Source organism: Anomalospiza imberbis, chromosome 1 (genome assembly GCF_031753505.1).
Source record: "Anomalospiza imberbis isolate Cuckoo-Finch-1a 21T00152 chromosome 1, ASM3175350v1, whole genome shotgun sequence".
Taxonomy (NCBI): domain Eukaryota; kingdom Metazoa; phylum Chordata; class Aves; order Passeriformes; family Viduidae; genus Anomalospiza; species Anomalospiza imberbis.
In genome coordinates, this window is record NC_089681.1 from 133,763,963 (window position 1) to 133,784,246 (window position 20,284).

The following is a 20,284-nucleotide window of genomic DNA, read 5'->3' on the forward strand; positions in this document are numbered from 1 at the left end:
AAAGACATAAAAAGAAATCTGAGTATAAGGAAAAAATTTAAGAACATTTTGCAACCTGCCAGTATCTCTATTTGCAAGAACATGTGTCCTGCCCTATCTTCCAGTTAAAGTTGTCCTGAAAGTGAGATGAAACCAAAAGTAAATTGGATATAAGGAATTCAGTGGGGATATTAAAAGTTTGTTAGCAATTACTGCAAGTTTCATAAGTAAAATTTAAAAGCAAGTAGTATGTCTGTGGCCATTTGTCTGGGTTCAAACCATACACAACTAAAGTGAATGGAAGGTTATAATTGATTTAAAGAGTAAATTATATGGTTTATAGAGATGAGTTTAATGAACTCATGTGGAATAAAAGTGATCTCAAAAATCACATGGGTTCCTGGCTAAATTTGGCTAAATCTGGCTAAAAACAGTTAAGAAAAAATAGGAATATCTTGCTGTTATTTCTGTGCAATGTTTGGCTGAAGAGGAGAGCTGATAAATTAATTTCAGTTGCAACAGAAACTAGGGAGAATGTTTTGAATGTTTTTGAATGTGTAGAACAGTGCTGTTGGAGGTTTTTGTTTTTATAATCTAAAACATGGGTGTACAGTGGTATTTTTCACACTTAAACATTGGTAAAGCTTAAAAGTACTGGATTTAGTGATTTTTTTTTTTATTCCTGGGTGAGAAGGAAGGAAAAGGTGTATAGTTGCTGATGAAATTTTAATTGCCCTAGAATAATATAGTAAGTGATTTTATTAGGAAGTTTATAGTGCAAACTTTATGGCTTAGATGGAGTAAATGGAAAAATATGTATTTTAAGGTAGTTTTAAATACCACATATCCTTCCTTTTAAATGCTTGCTTCTCATATGGGCTTCTGTGTACAGTTTGGATGGGTATCTTTAGAATGTTTCATTATCCCTGCAAAAAAGAAGGCAGTTACCATCCAGTAGGAAACAGCAGACAAAAGCATTCAACTTCGAATGTGGCAATAGGTCCATTATTCTGCTGGCACTCTGAGCGCCGTGCTCAGCCTGAGTAGTTGTCTGAAAGAGAAGGAGATGTCAGCAGAAGATCGGGAAGGTGTTTTTGCTCTGTGTTGTATAGTCAGGAACACTCTCAGTTGAACAAAACATAACAAGTAAAACTGTTCATAAGGTTAGTAGCTCGTTCTCTCATCAGCAGGACCAAGGACATTTTTCCCACTTTGGCTATAGGTGTCCTTACTTCCATACTTATGCTTTTTAGTAATAGTGGCTAGTCTCTTGATGTCTTGGAAAATGGTTGTTTGCGTTTTTTCTGTTTTCCTCCTACTCTCTGGTTCTTATATGGCAAAATGGAATCTTCTTGACCTCCCTTAACTATAAAAGTTCTGTGGAGGAGTCTACAGACCTTGAGTTCTCTGAAGGTGGAGATTGCACAGCAACTTTAGACAACTGCTTCTTAACCACATTTCTTATGGAAAAGCGTCTTCCTTACTCTTCCTGAAGGGTACTGTCCTTGACACTTCCAGGTCCAGCTGGGTGTTGCCTTCTGACAAGTCTGTATTTCTTTACCCATTAAACTTTGGACAAAAGAATATTTAAGAACTTGTGTACAGGGTGTCTTGAATCCAAGTGGATGCTGGTGCTGCAGTTAGGTTTCTTTTTTGGTGTAGGCATTTGAGACTGGTAACATAAGGGTGCTGCAACCACCCCTCTGGTTAAATTACTGATTGTAAAATTGTATAAAATTGTGATTTTATATCATTGTGATTTTCCAACAAGGCCAGCTTATCTGACATCTGAAGGTGCCAGGTGGAAACCAGTGGAAAATGTCCTTTGTCCTCAATTCCATGGGCACTTACTAACCTATGTTCAAAAAGTGTTTTAGGGCCGTGGTGCTCCATTTGTTTCATATAAATCCTGGGTTTGGTCTCATGAAAGTTAAAAGCCTTTTACTGGCCACAGCTGTCTTGGATGTGTGTCCTATTTGTAAATAGGAATATATTATAGTGTTTTGATTTTTTTTTTTTTTTTCTGGGATCGTGGTGGAACACTATTCAGTTAAAGTTACTCCTGAAACTGGTTCCTTATAGTAAAAATTCTTTACCTACCTAAATTTCAGTTCACTAAGTAAGTGATTTTTATTCCTCTAATGTCTCTGGTATATTTTGTATATTTACATAATAATTTTCCATTATATGTAAGTGTAACTAGAGTACAGGCTTAATTGCATATGGGGTAGAAGCTTTTGCCATCTGATTATATGTAGCCAATTGAAGAAGGTTTATTTTTTTTTTCAAAATTTCAGTATCACTTTTTTATTGGTTTAATGGCTTTATTAGATAAATGGTATTTCTATTAGAGTTAGTTTTTTGAGAGAATATTTAAAGATAAATATTCACCATTAACACCATATTAACAATTATTTATCTATAGTAAGATGATTCTGGCTTAAGGCAGTTAGCAATTCTTAGAAAAGCCCTTATAAACACTCTTTCCCTTAAGATATTTCAAGTAGACAAGCGAACAAAAAAGGTTGTGGTTTTTATAGTTTTTTTTCTCAGTCTTGTCTGTTAATGATAATTTTAAAATGGTCTCTTGGAACAGGTTTTAAAAGCAGCTCAAGTCAGCAGTTTATACTTTTTTTACCCTACACTTTTATTAGTCTCATGCCTTTTCTGTACAGAATAATTGTAAAGACTGTGAATAAAATTACGGAGCAGCAGAGATACTGTATTTAGTTGCAGTTGAAATACTAGAAGGATGTATGTGGTGCTGACTGTAACTGTTGTGTGTGTATGCACTTTTCGTTTTTCATAGAAATTTAACTACCAATTTAGTAAATGGAGAGGGGAGACTCCAGATCTGTTGGCAGAAACTGGAGAAGATTTGTGCTTTAAAAAAAGTATCTGTAGTTCATGTGTGGTTTTTATTCTAAATACCATTCCAGAGTCTCAACAATACTGAACAAGCACAACTATGAGCAAGCACGGCTTTGTGTTTAGCTCACTCTGAGAGTCAGAGTACAGTTCAGTGAAGAAATTAAGAACTAGATTAATTAGAATTAGAACTAGATTAATTAAGAATTAGATTCTGTAGAGTAGTTGAAAAGAGAAAACCCAAGATGAAAGCTCAGAAAAGTCTGCAGTGAAACAGTATATGGTGGGTTTTGTGTTTAATTTTTTTCCTGTTTTTTTTGGGGGGTTTATTATTATTGCTGTTGTTGTTTTTATTTTGATTACAGCATGCATTTGCACAATGATAATTTACTTTGCTTGCGTAATGTAATAATCTGCTAGATTATCTAATTATTTAAGTCTGTAATTGTATGTCCTTAATGTTTGCATACAAGTAAGCCTGGGAAGGAGGAAAGCAGAATTATTTTTAAAGTACACTGAGGGTCTTGTGATGAGAGACTTCAGTTTTCCTCTTGGTGAAGAACAGAATTTGCACCAAGTGGTTAGCAGCACCAAATTCACTTTTAGATGAGATGATAATACTTTTAATAATTATATTATTAATGTCAGTACAGAAATATGTTGAATTAGCTATGTAGCAGCTTCTGCTAAATTTACAGTTATGGCATACGGTCCTTCACTGAAACAAACCACCAGCTCTCATGACCTCTGTGTTGGAAAAAGGCTTCCAATTTGTAGGTTTGTTTTTGACTTGTTGTCAGAACACTTGTGGTGTTTTCCTGCATCTCCATCCAGCCAAATGTCAGACAATTAAGAATGTTGTCTTTCTTAAAATGTTGTTGAAGCACAGTCTGGTAAGTAACTAACCATTTATTGATGATTCCAAGTTAATGAATTAGAATAGGACTGGGTATAGGTATTTGTATTCCTGTGAAAAAATGACTTGGCCACAACTTTATAAATGGAAAAACAAAAGATTTCATAGAGGGGATGTGAAGATGTACATATGAGTTGCACTTTCTTTCTACAGAAACAAACAGGAGTCTATTCAAATCAGAATGACATTTTCAAAATAGAAATTATACACAGAATTCTTCTATGATGCTATGCTTGTAAGAATGCCAGTTTGGTCAGATGCTGCTTCCTTTTTGCAGGACTTGGACTAGCTTTTATGTAGTGACTGTATTTATGGCAAGCACAGCAGTATTAATCCAAGAAATTAAAAAAAATAGTAGTTTTTCTGTTTGTGTGTCACTGTTTGTATAAATCATTAGCATTTGAATTTTAGGGAGTATTACTTATATAAGTTATCTCTGACTACATTAAAAAATGTATTACTGATCATCTAAACTTTGGATAACAGAAATTAAATGTAAACGTGACTTAAGTGTAATTTATGTCCTTAATATGCTAAACAGTTAAAATAGTCTGTGGAAAAAAAAGTGTTGTAAAAGGTTCTTTGTGCTATAATTGTACTACATTGAAATGTCCTTGAAGCTTCTAGAAAACATTAAATACAATTATAACTTTTTGTAGGTTGGGCTCATGTGGTTTGTGCTCTGTACATTCCCGAGGTGCAGTTTGCAAATGTTTCTACAATGGAGCCCATCGTGTTGCAGTCTGTTCCTCATGATCGTTACAATAAGGTATATGTCTTTATATATCTATTGTATTTATTTTAAAACTTCTGAGATTTCGTAATATAAAACTGTACTTCTTAGAATGCACTTTATATAAAATTCCTAAATGTCTGCAGTAATGCTGTAAGTTTTTAAGGTAAATGTCTTTAAGGTAAATTGAAGAATTAAGAAAGCTATATTATTGAAGAATTAAGCTGTAGGGTTATCTGCCATATCTTACTAATCTTTTACAGCTTCGGGGCTGTTCGTTAATTAAAAATACTGTGATCTTTGAATAACAGTTTATTTTGAAAGGAATCTGAGATATTTTCCATAGGTTAAAATACTATTGCAGCTTAAATGAGATGTTATTATTAACTACCACAAAGTCCGAGTGTTTTAAGTGTTGATATTAAAATAAACATGTATATAAACATTTTTTTAGGACAGAAAGGTATGTTGATATATTAAGGCAAATGCTTGCAGACTTTTGCCTTTGTAAACAGCATTCACTTTAGTGGCATTATTTGCTTATAGGAGAATTGCTCCTAAGTAATAGTCAGTGAGATGGAATGTTTTATAAAGTGTGGTGAGACTTCAAATAAAAAAAGCCCAAAAAGGTAGAGCAATAAACCAGTAGGTTGTTACTGTTCTTTATTGATAGTTACACTTTTCTTATTTCACTTCTGTTACTTTTTCCTCACTTAACTACACTGGTCTTTGTATGTTCCCTTCTGCAGATGCAAACTGTCTGAACTTCTGATTAGTTGTGTTACGTATTTTTCTTGTGTTATTCTTTTAACCTCTAGTTTCTTTTTTTTACTTTATTTTATGGTAGTTTGTGGACACTGGAGTAAAGTAGGAATAGACTGTGTTATAAAAAAGAGAAAGAAGAAAAAGGCATACATCTCGTCTAGTGTTCTTCCTACAGGGAGACCAATCCCTGTTCACATTGCCTCTGTGACTTCCCATGCGCCCCACATCCCCTTTCCAAGTTTCCATCTTTGATTTATGGGCTGCCCCTCCATTTTTCTAACCTTTTTCCTTTTTTCTTTCTTTGGTCTTTTCCTTTTCTGTTCCACTTTCTCCAGTTGTTGTCAATACGTTTTGTCTATCTTATTTACCAGTGTAGCTGAAAAACCAGGAGTCAAAGTCTAGGTTTTTCTCAAGCTTTCTCATTACTACCTGAGCATCTCTACTGGCATCTCTCCATTTGCTTCCCTCTACATTGGCAAGAACATACAACACCAAGTTTCAGTACACAGCTAATCAAATGTTTCTGCTTGGACACAAAATAGTAAAAATTTGCTGTAACAGATGAGTTTATTTTATCTCCTCGACTCTGAGGAAACAGAACATCTCTTTTCCCTTGAGTAGTAATCAGTCATAATTTTTTTAAAATTGGTAGTGGTTCTCCCTTAATGTCCTTCAAAAATGTCATGGGACGCTTTAGATTTAGTTTTATCTTGCACCATTTCCATTGATGATAATTGGATATTGGATGAGTAAATCCTTGTAACTTCAAAAAATGTGTTCTGCGTCTTTTATAATTACTTGCTGACAAAATCCATTGTTTGTCTCTGTTTTTAGTCTTTAAGTCCTTTTCATCATAACTAAAGTTTCTTCTTTCTCAGTTTCAAACAGTTTTTGTTCTAAATATATGACAATATAGTTGTGTTTGCTACTAAATTTCTAGTTTCCATTTTTGTTGTTCTGTAGTTACTGTGGGTTTTTTCTCACTAGATAGTTACTACTACCATACAGTTCATGTAGAGAGAGTTCCTGGTGTTCTCCAGCTCTTAGCTCTCTGTGCTCTGGGCAGGTGTTCTGATTGAGGTTTATTTTCCATGTTAGCAGTCAGCCTAAAACTACTTTCACTAGTTTATTGTGAAGTACAATGAGATTGGTGTCAGAAATGCCAAAGTTTGGAGTCATGCCCCTAGCCTACAAATTATTATTATTTTTGTTCTCTCTTTTTACAAAAGTCACATTTCATTATCATTATTTGGTCTTCTTGGATCAGGGAGATAGTGGCTGTGGCTTTCAGGGGAATCCAAGAACTGGCTATGCTGCAGTTGCTGCAGCAAACCTGAAACCAATCCAGCTGCAGCACTAGCAGCAGTCGAGTTGTAACAGTACTGAATTTAGAGAAGTACTGGCTGACAGGGAGCTCTCAACTCTTGCTAAGTCTGTAGCTGGTGCTGAGTTTAGTATTGCTGTGGTTAAACTGCCATAGGTTCCCAAGTAGGCTATTCTTGAGCAATATCCCCAAACGCAAGAAAACTATTAGCTCCCTTTACATGCAGCCTGCAATAATTTCACCTTCTACTCCTATTGCTATTCAAGATAAATTGTGTTTATTTAAATGATAATTTTTTTTAGATCAGAAATTTTGTAAAGCATTTCACTCTGACTTTATTAATTTGTGTAAAAATGGAAAGAAAAGCTGTTTTTTTGAGAAATGGCTATGACAAACAGTTCTTGAAACATTTGTTGCACCTTGAGAACAAATGTAAACATGTAATTAGGAAAAAATGACTGAGGTTGGTTCTTTTTTTAGAGAGGCTTAGTGATAATTTCATTCTATTTGTCAGCTCAGGTTGGAATAGGAGATTTTAAGTAAGATGTTATTTCCTGTGAAATTCTAAATAATTCTCTGCGTATAGCTGGATACATATAGAACACTATCATATGGAACTGGGGGAAGATAGAGGCCAAAGAAAATTATCATAGGGAGAAATTATACTGTAGTCTTTGAAGTAAATATTTTTGAAGTTTTGCCAGGACATAGTACTTAATTTAATGTTTGGGTTTTTTCTCTATGCACTTGTTTCTTTACTAAACACTGCAAAATATGCAGTATCACCAAGTACAGTAATCTTAAATGCAGGAAGAAATGCTGTAGGTACCAAAGCATGGGGTTTGTCAGTATAGAGATATTTGGCTGCTATTTCCCTGAAGTTTGCGTGCTTCATGGATAAAAACCATCACATTATAGAATGAATCCACTGAATGATTTGATTAATGAGTTAGCTATCAGGAAAGCTCTTCTTACACAGTTGCTTCCAAAAAAGAAATGGACTATTAGTTGCTCTTCTTTTCAGAAATAGGTGTTTGTTATTCCTTGGATGGTTATGCATGGATAACATATATTTATTTTATGTCAATTTTTTTTGCCTCTTTCAGGTTCATTTGAAATTATGCGATAATTTTATATAATTACTGCTTTAAGGAATGTCTTTTAAGAACTGATTAAAAGATAAGTGCATTTGGAGCTTCTTGATTTGCCTTGTAGTGAATGCAACTGGCAAACTCTTTCAGTTCTTGGTGCAACAATGAGAAATTTCTGTATAATTCCTAGGTTTGATTTTGTGATCAGAGAATGCCATTGGGTAGCTTGAGTAAAGCTGTTGAGTAAGCTATTTCTGAAATTGCTTTTTGCCTTACAATTTTTTTTGGTCTCATCTTCCCTTCTGTCTTTACTTTTGCAAAGAAGGTTTACACTTTGAATCTTTGAAGGAAAAATACTGACAGTAACATAAAGATAGCAGTGCAAAATATATATTTTTGCCTTTAAAGAAAGACATTTATTCTGTTTTTGAGTAAAATTTCCTTGCTGAGTCAAAAGCTTTTGCTGCTTTTCCAGTGAATTTGGGAGAGTACTCTCTTCCCTTAAGAGCTTTGAAGAAGAGCACAGCTGTAGGTGGTAGGACACAGTTTTAAACTTCCACATTTCAGAGGTTTCAGAGGTGTAGCATTTGTATGGATTTGCAAATACATGCAAGTCTTCCTTTGTGAAAGAAAGACAAAGGTTTTCAGGCTTCTAGAATTGTGTGTCTAAGAGAAGGTACAACTGTGAGAAGCTCACCTGTAGAGAACTTACTGTCTGTTGGAACTTGCTTTGTCCCTGTTTCATATGGAATACTAGGAAACAGGTTTAATGCTTCTCCTGACTATTGTAGGAAAATTCTTTGAGCTTCTTAAAGTGAGTAGTCAGTCCACCATGTTGCATTTAAACTTGTTAATAGTGTAGCTTGTAGTCATTTTTCGGTCATTTTACTGTAAATTGCTCTAAGAAGTCCCAAAACAGAGACCCTACATGTAGGGTAAATACTGAAAAATTGAGTCTACATCTCTAATAAGTGGAATGCTTGTATTGCTTTTCTTTCTGAGCTTCAGTGAGGAAGAAACTTAGAGAACTTGAAACAAAACTCTGAAAAAAACAGAAAGTAACTGGAGATGAAGTTTTATGGGGTTTATTGAACTCTGTTTATAGAGGTATCTTACTTTGAAGTTACTTACACTTAATATAGTGACTCAGATGAGGTTGATGGATCATGACCTTGTTCATTCCTAAAATCTAAATGTGTCAGGTCATGGTATGGAAAGCTAAAAAGCAGCCAGTCTCAGACCCTGTCAAACAACTGAGTTATCAGTGTTCACCACCTTGATGTACAAAAGAAGCAAGGCAAAGAATTAAGTAGGATTATCCGCTTTCTGATCTTTTAAATGTTAGATTATAGGGTATGATTTTAGTATGTATTAGCTTTTTAAAGTGGTATGGAAACTGTACAAGAATAACTGTCCTACCTTCAAGTCTTGCATATTAACAAAAATGCTTTAGTTAGCTGACACCTCCTGTTAAATGTTGTTCTAAAAGCTCTGTAACAAGCTGTTCTGTTCTCATAATTTCACTGATTTTTCTGTCTAAGACTGGTTTTGCATTATATAATTTTTCTTAAAATTTCAGTGGTCTCCTGGTCCATCATCCCCCCTCCATGTTTTCTGCTACCCATGGTTGATGTTATTTATGTTTATTATTCTACTGAAAGGAGGTTGTGATAAAATTGTTAGTCAATTAAAATAGAGACAATTTTATTTTTTGGCATAAAGAAGTTTCTCTGTTCTCATTAAAGATCTTATAGTGGGGTTTCTATAGAGGTAGGAGTGTCCTTAATGTTTAATATTCAGTAAAGTTCTCTCATATAAAAACAAACACTTAATCCACCTCAGTGCTGGATGATACTTTCATTAAGAATCTCTTCTTAAATTGTTAAATTTTACACATGAATGTGATACGATACAAAATCTCTCTAAGTGCTCTCTCAGGAATTAGGACAGGAAAAAGTGAAAAGAGATTTAGTTTTGCCTGATGTTTCTCCCTGGAATGCTGGTGAGAGATTGTAGTGACGCCTAGTATTGCAGTGAGCTTCCATACAGTATGGGTCCTTATTTATCAGCCACTTGTTAAAAAAAGAAAAAGTATTGAACAGTGAGGAAGAATTTGGATTTTCTGGCCTAATTTCTTTCTTCTGTTTTACTAAGAATGTTTTTGAAAAGATTAAAAATTGCCATGGCATCCCAGTAAAATAAATAAATTGACAGAAATGCTATGAAAAGATTTCCAGGTACTAAATAGGTTATTTTCATTTTAGCTTGTTTTGGAGGTTGAAATGTGTTTGGTATACTCATTCAGGCTTTTTTACAGAAGGTTCTTGATTGATTAATTTACGAGATGTTTATGGGGCTGTCCAAGTCATACTGAAATAGTCATCCAAACAGAGTTGTGTTAAACACCAATTTAATTAAAAGTAGCTGAGCATCATATGAATATTGAAACATGCTATGACACTTTGAAAATTCTTTGCACCAAATGTACAAATAAAATTTCAAGTTTGCAGGGTTTTTGTATGTAATTGTGTTGATGTATATATACCATATGGCATATTGTACCATTAGGCACTCAGTCTGATGTTTCTGAATTCCACAAATACAGGTTATGTTAAATGAATATGAAAATGATTGAGACTTAAAAAGACATAAAGGCAAATTTGAAAGCAAGGACAGTTGGGAAGTTAGTGCTGTTAACCCTTGGCAGTTTAACCCTTTGGCTGGTTGACAATGGTATGAAATGTAAGCAAATTAGTGTTTGTACTGCCTTAACACTGGTGAAGTGTTACACAAATCCCAAGAGTCTACCAGGTGATCTCCTTTTGCTAACAACAAGCATGATTAGACTTCCATAAAGAAGTTCTTACACCAGCTTAGCTGCAAAATCCAGTAGTTCTCAGCCTAGGATCTCCTGTAGCACAGAATTTATTTGTATACTTCTTATCAAATTAAGTATTTTCTCTTTGATAGACATGCTATATTTGTGATGAACAAGGCAGAGAAAGTAAAGCAGCCACTGGTGCTTGTATGACATGTAATAAACATGGATGTCGACAAGCTTTTCACGTAACATGGTAAGTACATTTTATTATTTAATATCTCTGATGTTCCAGAAAGAATCAATACACAGAGTGTAATGAATAAGCTCCCTCTTTAGTACATTTTTGAGTAAAGAAATACTGTAAAGTGATTTGTTTTACTATCAATATGGCAGTGGCAGCATAGATTTTGTTATGAGGTGCAAAAACTGTCTGATAATACTCCCTTGGGTGGTAGTAAATGGTGTGTGCTCCTGTGAATAAGTATAGGGGAGTTTGGTTTTTTTTTTCTTGGTCTTAGGTTATTTTTCTTAGAGGAAGTTTAATAGGATATGGGAATATGAAGACACTGTTTGTTAGCATTGCCTGCTAACTGATTTTGATGTTTACTTTTGGTAAATCAGTGGGAAAATTACTGACCTGTATGTAAAAATGTCTTAGAGTCAGCCTTTCCAGTATGGATTTCCAAACATTTGGGAGTAGCTCAATTCAGTGGTTTTATCTAAATGGTACAGATCATCTTGAACTATTCAGATTTCATGTGTTACTGCTGGAGAAAAAAAAAACTGTGTCCTCCACCATCTGATTCATTCCACTTTAAGATATTTAGTTTTCCTTGCATTCAGGAGATGCTTGTTTCACTTCATGGACTTCTAAAAGAGGCTGGTTAATTAGATTAAACCACATGTCAACAGGTAAAAGGAAGCAAAAAGAGTTCTACTCCAAAATTTGCAGGCATTGCTAGTTTTTTCAATTTCAGCTGGAATTATTTTACAGTAGTGGGCCGATTTATATAGGCTGTCTAGCTACATAATCTGTGGATTTACCTGTCTGTTTTATGACTGCCCCAGTATGCTGTTTCTTGACCAGTTTAGTCAGGGAAATGGTATTTGCACATCAGCTTAAATCACTGAAATGTATTTTCTTTAGCGTACCCAGGTGATAATTTGTATGTCTTGTGGAGATCTTGAAGGGTTTAATTCCATTGTTTTGGTGCTGATAATCTTGGCAACTGTTCATTTTTTTAAATTGCTTGACTACTTTGCAGGTTTTATTCTTATGAGCATCTAACTTTTCATTGGATGTGATCAATGTCAAGTTTCTCTTAATGGTGAAAATGGATTGTGTTCCTCAAAGCATGTATAGGGATTACTTACAGATGTGGAAAAATGTGTACGTCCAAGTGCTTGTATGAAAAGGTCTCTTTCCTTTCAAGCACTTGGGTACATACAAGAGTCCTTTTGATCTTTTTACTTTATTCCAAAACCCTGTTTTCAGTGAATGCTGTGAAGAGCATGAGACTTTAAGTAGAAAATTAAAACAGTTATCTTGCCACTTTTTGGAATATTTTGGTTCAAAAACATGGTGTATACTACAAAATGATATTTAGCTGGAGAGTAGTATGGCTGGAGATAATTAGAGGCTTCTGTAATATTTAAAAAAATGGAAGAAAAGTCTGAAGACTACCAGAAATCCAGGGCAAGGAGTATCAAATTGGGATTTTCAGAATGATTGTCTGATGAAAAATGAGCTTGAGTGCATGTTTTTTGTAAGAGAAGCTTGGAAACAATGTCTTTGCCTAAAGACATCCTTTAATTTTTTTTTTCTTAGCTGGTATCAGCTGTAGATGTGCATGTATTTAGTATTTCTGGGTTTTCCAAGAACACATTTTTAAAAATCTGTGAAAATGAACCAGTCTTCTCTATAGTCTTCTTTCATTTAAATACTCCCGTGTATAATTTTGACTGTAACATGGCATTATTATGATGTCTTGGTTTGAAACACAGGTGTCTGCCGAGGAAGGCAGGAGCCTCCCTTAGAATGGAGAGTATGACACCCTCCCTCCGAATTACTGTAACTTTGGAATTAAGGGTCTTTCAGGCAGAGATATGGGAAAAGGAATAACAGTTCTTTACTAGTAGGCATGTGTATAACAAACGAACGAAAACAATGGCAGCAACAACAACCAGGAAGCAACGAGCAGCCGGAAGCCCCGGCGGGCAGCTGCTGCTCGCTCTTGGGACCGTTTCCCCTTCGGTGCAGTTCTGGTCACGGCCGGCAGGGGCGCTGCTGGCTCCTGGCCGGGGGGCGCTGCGGCGGGAGCTCGGGGAGCACGTGGTAATGGCGGCTCGGCCGACACGGGAAGGGATGGAAGAGAGGCTTTGCTTTACAAACCCCGGCGGGCAACCGATCCTGGTGCCCAGCGGGACCTCGGGAGCAGCACGCTGGAACGGCGGGGACGAGCACAACCCCGGAGTGGTAGATGAGATGTATCAGAAACTCCGCCGCCGGAACCGCAGGGGTGTCTGGCCAGGCAGGGGCTGTGGGGCTACAGTGTAGCAAAAACGAGGCGTAGTGGCAGAGAAGATGGGCGGGCGGCCGGGCAGTGGCAGCCGGCCTCCCGAACTGGGCAGGGAGCGACTGCCTTGGGGGAGGGATGGGGCTCGAGAGTCCCGGGGTGTCCCCTGAAGCACCTGAGCAGCTGTGAAGGGTCCCCTGTTTGGTGAGGTGGGATGCCAGTAAGGGCCCGGTGAGCAGAGCTCCACTCACGGCAGAAGAAAGGCAGCGGGCGACTGAAGCCCGCAGTGGTGGCGAGTTCTCCCCACAGCCACTGCAGCCTCTGTCCCCTCCCAGTGCCCAGAGCTCAGGAGAGCTTGCAGCTGCCCCAGCCGCCTCTTCCCCAGCCCCATTCTCTGGTATCTCTGCCCCTCCGAGAGAAACCCTCAGATAAGGGCAGCCTGGTGCCCTCCTCACCTGAGTTTGGCGACTTCTTTTTTCTCTCTGAAGTACCCAGTCGTTGTTGTCTCCTAGCAACATATGGGAGAAGATTCCCTAAGAGGAAGAAACAAAATAAAAAATCCTAAACCCTGACACGTGTGAATGAAAATTATATGGAAAATGTAACAGTATTCGGTTTGTCAGCATTAAGTTGGTTTTGATAAAAAAAAAAAATCAGCATTACAAATCGTGAAAAACCAAATTGTTTTGAAAAAAATTTAGTAGAATAAGGTAATAATTAGTCCAGTCAATGCAACTTGTGTTGATCTTTTTAAAAGAGATTACCCTGCCACAGTATTTTAAACTAGTAAATGCTGTTTGATTTACTATGTGATTCAAGTTAGATTAAAAGAACTCAGTAATTTTCATGGCAAATCAGAGAAGCATATATGCAAGTTCTGAAAAAACTCGTCTTTGGAACTATAGTATGATTTTGTTAAAAGCTGTTCTTAGATAATTTTTTTGCTTGAATTTGAGCTAAGAGTCATTGTAGATTGCTTTGTTTATTTATTTGTCCAAGTAGCTGCATAGTAAATGTAGATTTGCTAGTTGTAAGCTTGTGTGAGTGGCTTAAAGATTCTGAAAAAGGGCAGTAAGCCAAAATACAAATTATACATGTTTTTCCCTGGGCTACAAAAGTTCATTATGTGTTCACATGCCACTGGAAGTTATTTGTGTGGAAATCTCTTACTAATTGCAGATATAAGCATTCATATGTTATCAGCTGTGATATTGTGGTACAAACTGGTGTAAAATGGCTTTCCTTGAATGTTGTTTGGTTTATTTTTAGTGCACAGTTTGCAGGACTTCTTTGTGAAGAGGAAGGCAATGGTGCAGATAACGTCCAATACTGCGGCTACTGTAAATACCATTTTAATAAACTGGTATGTATTTATTAAATTCTATAAATAAATGTTACTGACTTATTTTTTATTCTGAGTTGCCATTAGCTCTAGAAATAATATTTTCATGTAGTTCAAAAAAGTAGATTGTATTTCATTATAACAATGTTTTAATCACAGTTACAGAAGTACTAGCTGGAAATGTTTTGATAAGTGGTTACTTTATAGATGTGTGGGTTTTCCCCCTCTGCTAGAAATAGCATGCACATTTAGTGGTCTTTTTCCATTGACTTCCTGGAATGTTTTCTTTTGCTATTTGTTTAGGTGCTTTCTAGGAATTCAGTCAGTTTTGGAATAAACTAGAAAATACTACTTCTAGAGAATAAAGAAGCACTCCATATCTTTCTGCTTCTGTAACTCATCTGCCCAACCTCTTTTGTTCTATCTCTCACTGTGTAGCCAGTGAATATTCCCTCCTTGTAAGTTCTCTGAAACACAACCTTAAGGAAGTGACTTGAGGTTTGATTTTTCAAAAACAAACAAGAAAAGAAAAATCTGAAATTTCTCAGTTAATGCAGTAGGTTTTGGATCAGACATCTGGAGTCTTTCCTTTCACTTCTTAACAGTTTGGCAGTTCCAGATAACTGTTTCTATGTACACGTGCGAGTGTGTGGACTTGAGGGGCTTACTGATGTTTAAAAAATGTTATTTATTGATACTAAAATATACAGATTTATGTTCAAATACTGTTGTAAGTATAATTTATCTTGCAGATTACTTTCCACTGCTAAAAACGTTGAGTACTTGGTGTGACTTTTAGGTTGCAGTGGGGTAAAAACACAGGACCAGTCAACAATTTAGTTTCTAGAAGATAAGCTTGGTGAGGTTAGTTTTGTGCTTTTGTGAATACTGATGAATTTGCTTCATAATGAAGATAAGTCAGGGATTTCTAGGCCCTTACTAAGCAAAGATTTTTTTTTATACTATCTTGAGCTAACTATTTACAAAAACAGTGAAAATGGTCTCTTATTTAGTGGTGAAGGCAAACCCTTACATTGTAATTTGAATTTGATTTTTTGAATTGCCTTTGATTTGAATGTAGCAGTGCTGCTATGATTCAGAGCAGGTATGTTTGTTTAAAACCCCAGTTTAATGATAAAGACATAACTCTATATTTAACATACAATTAGTCAGCTTTCCATTACAAAGCTGTAGTGGTAAGAACAGTAAAGACTGGCAAGATTAAGTGTTTTCAGTTTTTCTTTAGGATTGTTGTGACTGTTAATGCCTGGTAAATACAGGTGCTTAATATTTACTGCTGAGGATGGTGGGTGTTCTGCATCTGCTATTCCACTGAAAACTGGTTGACAAAAGAGTGGCCTGAAATGTCTTTAAATAGTTCCTCAGTTATGAGAAAACCAACATTTAGAACACTGGCCCAGCATAAAGTATTTGCAGTCCTGAAGTAGGTTCTCAGACATTACAGAAATACAGGCAATTATATCTGCCACTTACAATCACAGACGTGACTGTAGCATTCTTTATCCTGGTGTTCAATCCATTTTGATGAAAATAAACCAGACAGATCGCTTGAATAATAAATAAGTAATGAAGTCACCTTACAATGCATTTCAAGCAAGTGTCAGGGCATCACTGTGGTTTCATGTGATACTCATTTGAGCAGCATCTTTTCTCTTTTATGTTATGAAAACTTGAAAATGTGTCTAGCATCTTTTAACCTTTAAAAAGTGGCATATTTCATTTCTCTGTGGAAAGCATATCTTGCAAATTTGGGGGAGGTGTAAAAGTTGATACAGGGACAGGCTTTTTTCCTGATACATATTCAGTAGTCTTGTGAATTTTAGTGTCAGTAATTAGTCAGCTTTGCAGTAACTGTAGCACTGAAGTTTTTTTCCTCAAGCAGTAAGGCATCTTGTCAGTGGAAGTGCTTTATACTTTTTATTTATTCAAATGGTTCCTTTTCTCTGTCCATAAATATATTTTCTCTTTTTAGAAAAAGAGCAAACGGGGATCTAATAGGTCATATGATCAAAGTTTAAGTGATTCTTCCTCTCACTCTCAGGATAAACATCATGAGAAGGAGAAAAAAGTAAGTGGATTTGTCGTTGCTAATTATGTGGCACATCTGCTTAAAAGTAACCCTTTCTGATAAATTTAATTTTGGCTGAAAAGCATGAAGAAAATCTTGTTCTGAAGCACTGAATAATAAATAACACGTGATAAACCATAGGTACTGCTATCCAATGAGGAATCCTCTTCAGGTGCATTTGTATATGCACTTCTCTATTTCTGTTTGTATTCAGTTTTGTGATACTGAAACATATCTGTTGGGAAGGCTGTTCCATGCAACTTATTTTGCTTTAATTTTCTGTTAGAGCTTTTCTTGTATACCCTTTGTATACTACATGGGGAAGAAAACCAGCAGTAGACATTTTAACAACTGTGTGGCTAAACGCGTGCATCAAATTCCTTATGTTTCAACCTGTTATATCTTCCTCTCATCAAGTGTCTCTTGACACATTTTACTGGTACCAGTGGTCAAGCCCACTGTGCTGGCAAAATGCCTTGTTACTCACCTGGGAAATCTTGCTGTGAAGGTACAAAGAACACAACTGCCGATTTCTAATGTTGCCATATTCTTTTAGTGATCTGACTTTGCATATTATTAAAAATAATTTCAAATCTATGATGATTACTATTTTTAGGTTTTTATTACTGCAACATTAACAGTAGTCTGTAGGAAATTTGTCATCTAAATTCAGCAGAGGGTGATAACAGACATAATAATGCAAATATGCTTTGGCACTTTTTTAGGCCTCTAATAATATATACAAAACTGCTCACTAGCACATGTCCTATACAAACAGCTTAATAGGATTTTGTGTGGATGTGGGTAAACTTAGTTTCACATTATTAAAAATCATTACATAAAAAATTGGAATTGAATCTTCTGACCATATGTGTTTTATACAAAGAAGCTATACTTCTAGAAACAGGAACTTGCATAGCGAATATCAGTCTTTAGACTCTTAGTCTCCTTAATATTTGATTTGGCTTTTAAGATCCCTTCCATTTTGGATGGATATTGATTGACAGTTGTTCTTGGATAATCTTCTAAAAAGTCTAATCTTTAGACTTCTTTAATGGTGTAGGTGAATCATGCCATCTTTATCTGGTAATGCAGAAAAGAGTGCACTGTGATGCTGTTGTACCTCTAAATCTAAATTTAGGGCTAAAATAATAAAAGTATGGGGTTTTGGCAGACTTTTTTTTTCCTTAGTAACACGTTGGTAGAAAAAACAATTTTGAATTTCAGACTACAGAATTAGCTGCACGGTAAACCCTTACTAATATTTGCCATATTTTTTTCTTAGTTTTTCACTACTATCATATTTTAGGTCATGTTTTATCAAAGTACATGCATGGATTTTTACTCACATTGATAAAACTTGTAAGTTGGTGGGTTTGTGGTTTTTGTTTTATTTTGCGTTTTACTTTTTGTTTTTCTTAAATAAATTTTACTGAAGATACTATGCATCTCAAATCATACCCGAGAAATCTGCTGTGTACATTTGGAGGGACTTTCAAACTGAGTGTGTTCAGTCGATGGTGTCAGATATTTTTTCAGCTTATGCTGTGTGTTTGATATACTGTATTTAATACCTTGGAGGAGTAGGGCAGTTTTTTAGGGTGACTTTCCTTATTTCCTCTTTTGTAAATCACGTGAGAATCTAGTTTTTTTCATATTATAGTGAATATTTGTATCTTTCTTTACAGATACAGTAGTGTTTGTGTGTGTGTGGCACCCACATCCCCCTCAAGACCACTGTAGTTTCTGCTGTATCTTTTATCTTCATTCTTTAGAAATCTGAATAATCTGATCTGGAGGCATCATTAAAGCTTTCTGTTTTGCCAGGCAGTAGCTGTATGAGTTGTGGTTGGGAACCACTTTTCTTGCTAAGAGCTCAAAAGCTGTCCATTTGTACCTGTGAAATATTACGCTGCAGAAAGAAGCGTTTGGAAATGGTAATATAGGTAACTGTCATTTTTACAAACAGGCTCAGCTGAAAGTCTGTGTTCCCCTTCCATAGTATGTATTTAGTCTTTTCTGGGCACACTGCCAACAAAATTGGTAACTAATATGTAAGGTTATAATAATAAAAAAACCCCTGAACAATTCTAACCAAACCTTAGGTTTGATTTAATTTCATGGTGATGTTGATGCTATAGAATAAATAGCTTCATTATATTCTGATTACTGCTGCCTAAGCATTGTTAGTTTCTGTGGCAGAGATGCTATTTAGAAATTGTTTAGTGATGAGGCTGTGTCCCTTATAAGGAGGATTGGTAGTATGTCACTTGACATTCCATTACAATATCCCTTTTCTTCAGGGCCCAGGTACTTACTCAGGCTTTCTTGGGAAAACTTAGGCCACCATGAGGCTGTGGAAGGATGCCTTGCTTTAATGTTACTGGCAGTCTTATATTTGGAAGGACTAAAGAAGGAACTAAACATATCTGGAATTGACCTTTGTATAATAAAAGTCTTTTTTTGCCTCTAACATGAGAATTAGGCAACGTTACTCGCTTTATATGTTTATGACTTCTGAAAAAAGTGAATATATTATGTAGCAAGTAACTACTGTATAGCAGCCGAATTACACAGGTGCCTTTTCTACTAGAAGTGCTTTGGTCTGAGCTGAGCAGGAAAGGAGAATTTAAAACTGTGCTGCAGTGGCTCGTATAATGTCAATTGAACAAAAATGGGCTTGTGACTGAAGACTGCAGATGTCTAAGAAGTGATTGAAGAGGCAAAAAAGTATAAAATAGTGACAAAGGGCCTCTTGTCACTATCACAGAAGTTGGAGAGCATCAGAGGAGAATCTAAAATGCAGGAGCCAGGATAAGTGTCCTAAACACTGAGCTCCTAATGCATTGTGGACATCTTTTTGCTGCTTGTCTTGTTCTTAAAGAAACATTCCAGCTTTTCTGATTCTGTGGGTAGAAACTTGAACACCTAAGAACAGGCTGTGGCAGTGCGTCACACTCCCTGCTTTCCACTGTAGCTGGGAATTTGCTGGTTAGGCCCAAGGGAAGGGAAGATGTAAACCATGTCTCTGCATTGAGAGTTTTCATAGGCTGTGTGTTGGTTTGGAACTGTGTTTGGAACTGCCCAGACTTTGCCAATATGTTATGCAGGAGCCTGTACTCATGTGGCAGGGCAATGAATTTCATTTGGGAGAAAGGTGGTTGATGCTTTTAAATGAGTTTAATGCGCTGTGTACGCTTTTACAAGGTGCGTTGTAAACACTCAGATCAAGTGTTCCCATGGCATTTCCTCACTGTCTGAACAACTGACTGGGAAAAGGTAAAATGGACCTGCTATGCATCACAGAAGATTTTGTGGTTAAAATAGGATCAGATTGCAGGGTTTCGGGTTATCATTCAGTGCATAAGCAGTAGTTTCTTTTTTCTCCTGAAAAACAGCAACAAAAAAAATCTGTTTCAGTCCCAAGGAGTCACTTTATAGTGCTGTATAGAGTGTTTTAAAGATGATTCTAATTGTGTCATTCCTCTATGAATTGCCTCATTTAATAAACTAAGTGATGCTACTTGAACATTGGGGGTTTTATGTAACTTTTTAGGGAAAAAAGCTCCAAACTCATCTCAGTAATGCAGTATCCCATTGCATTTTTATTAAATTTGTAAATTTTGTTAATCAGTTTAATATATTGACTGTTTGATCCTTTCAACTGCTTTTGATGTCTGAAGCAAAATTGTAAGAATGCTAAAGATAACTAGAAGAAGAATGGTTTGCAACCACTTTGAAATGATTTCAATTTTAGTAATTGAAGTAATACTAGATAAATATTATTTGAATAAGAGCTGTGTGGTATAGATGCTAATGGTGATGTGTATCTGTGTTACT

General features: G+C 35.9%; 1 protein-coding gene across 9 annotated transcripts in view; it reads left to right on the top strand.

Annotated features, from left to right (window-relative positions):
• The window catches only part of MLLT10 (MLLT10 histone lysine methyltransferase DOT1L cofactor), a 133,432-nt gene that overhangs the window by 40,461 nt on the left and 72,687 nt on the right, over positions 1-20,284 (top strand). For 8 of the 9 annotated variants that reach the window (XR_011005827.1, XM_068212674.1, XM_068212667.1 and 5 more), the window contains 4 exons: positions 4,423-4,532; positions 10,647-10,750; positions 14,283-14,376; positions 16,349-16,444. Coding sequence is in view for 8 of the 9 variants with exons in the window: in XM_068212674.1 (XP_068068775.1) it covers positions 4,423-4,532; positions 10,647-10,750; positions 14,283-14,376; positions 16,349-16,444 (404 nt within the window). In the remaining variant the exon portion in view is untranslated. The remainder of the gene's footprint in view (positions 1-4,422; positions 4,533-10,646; positions 10,751-14,282; positions 14,377-16,348; positions 16,445-20,284) is intronic. The other variant, XM_068212660.1, reaches the window with a different exon arrangement.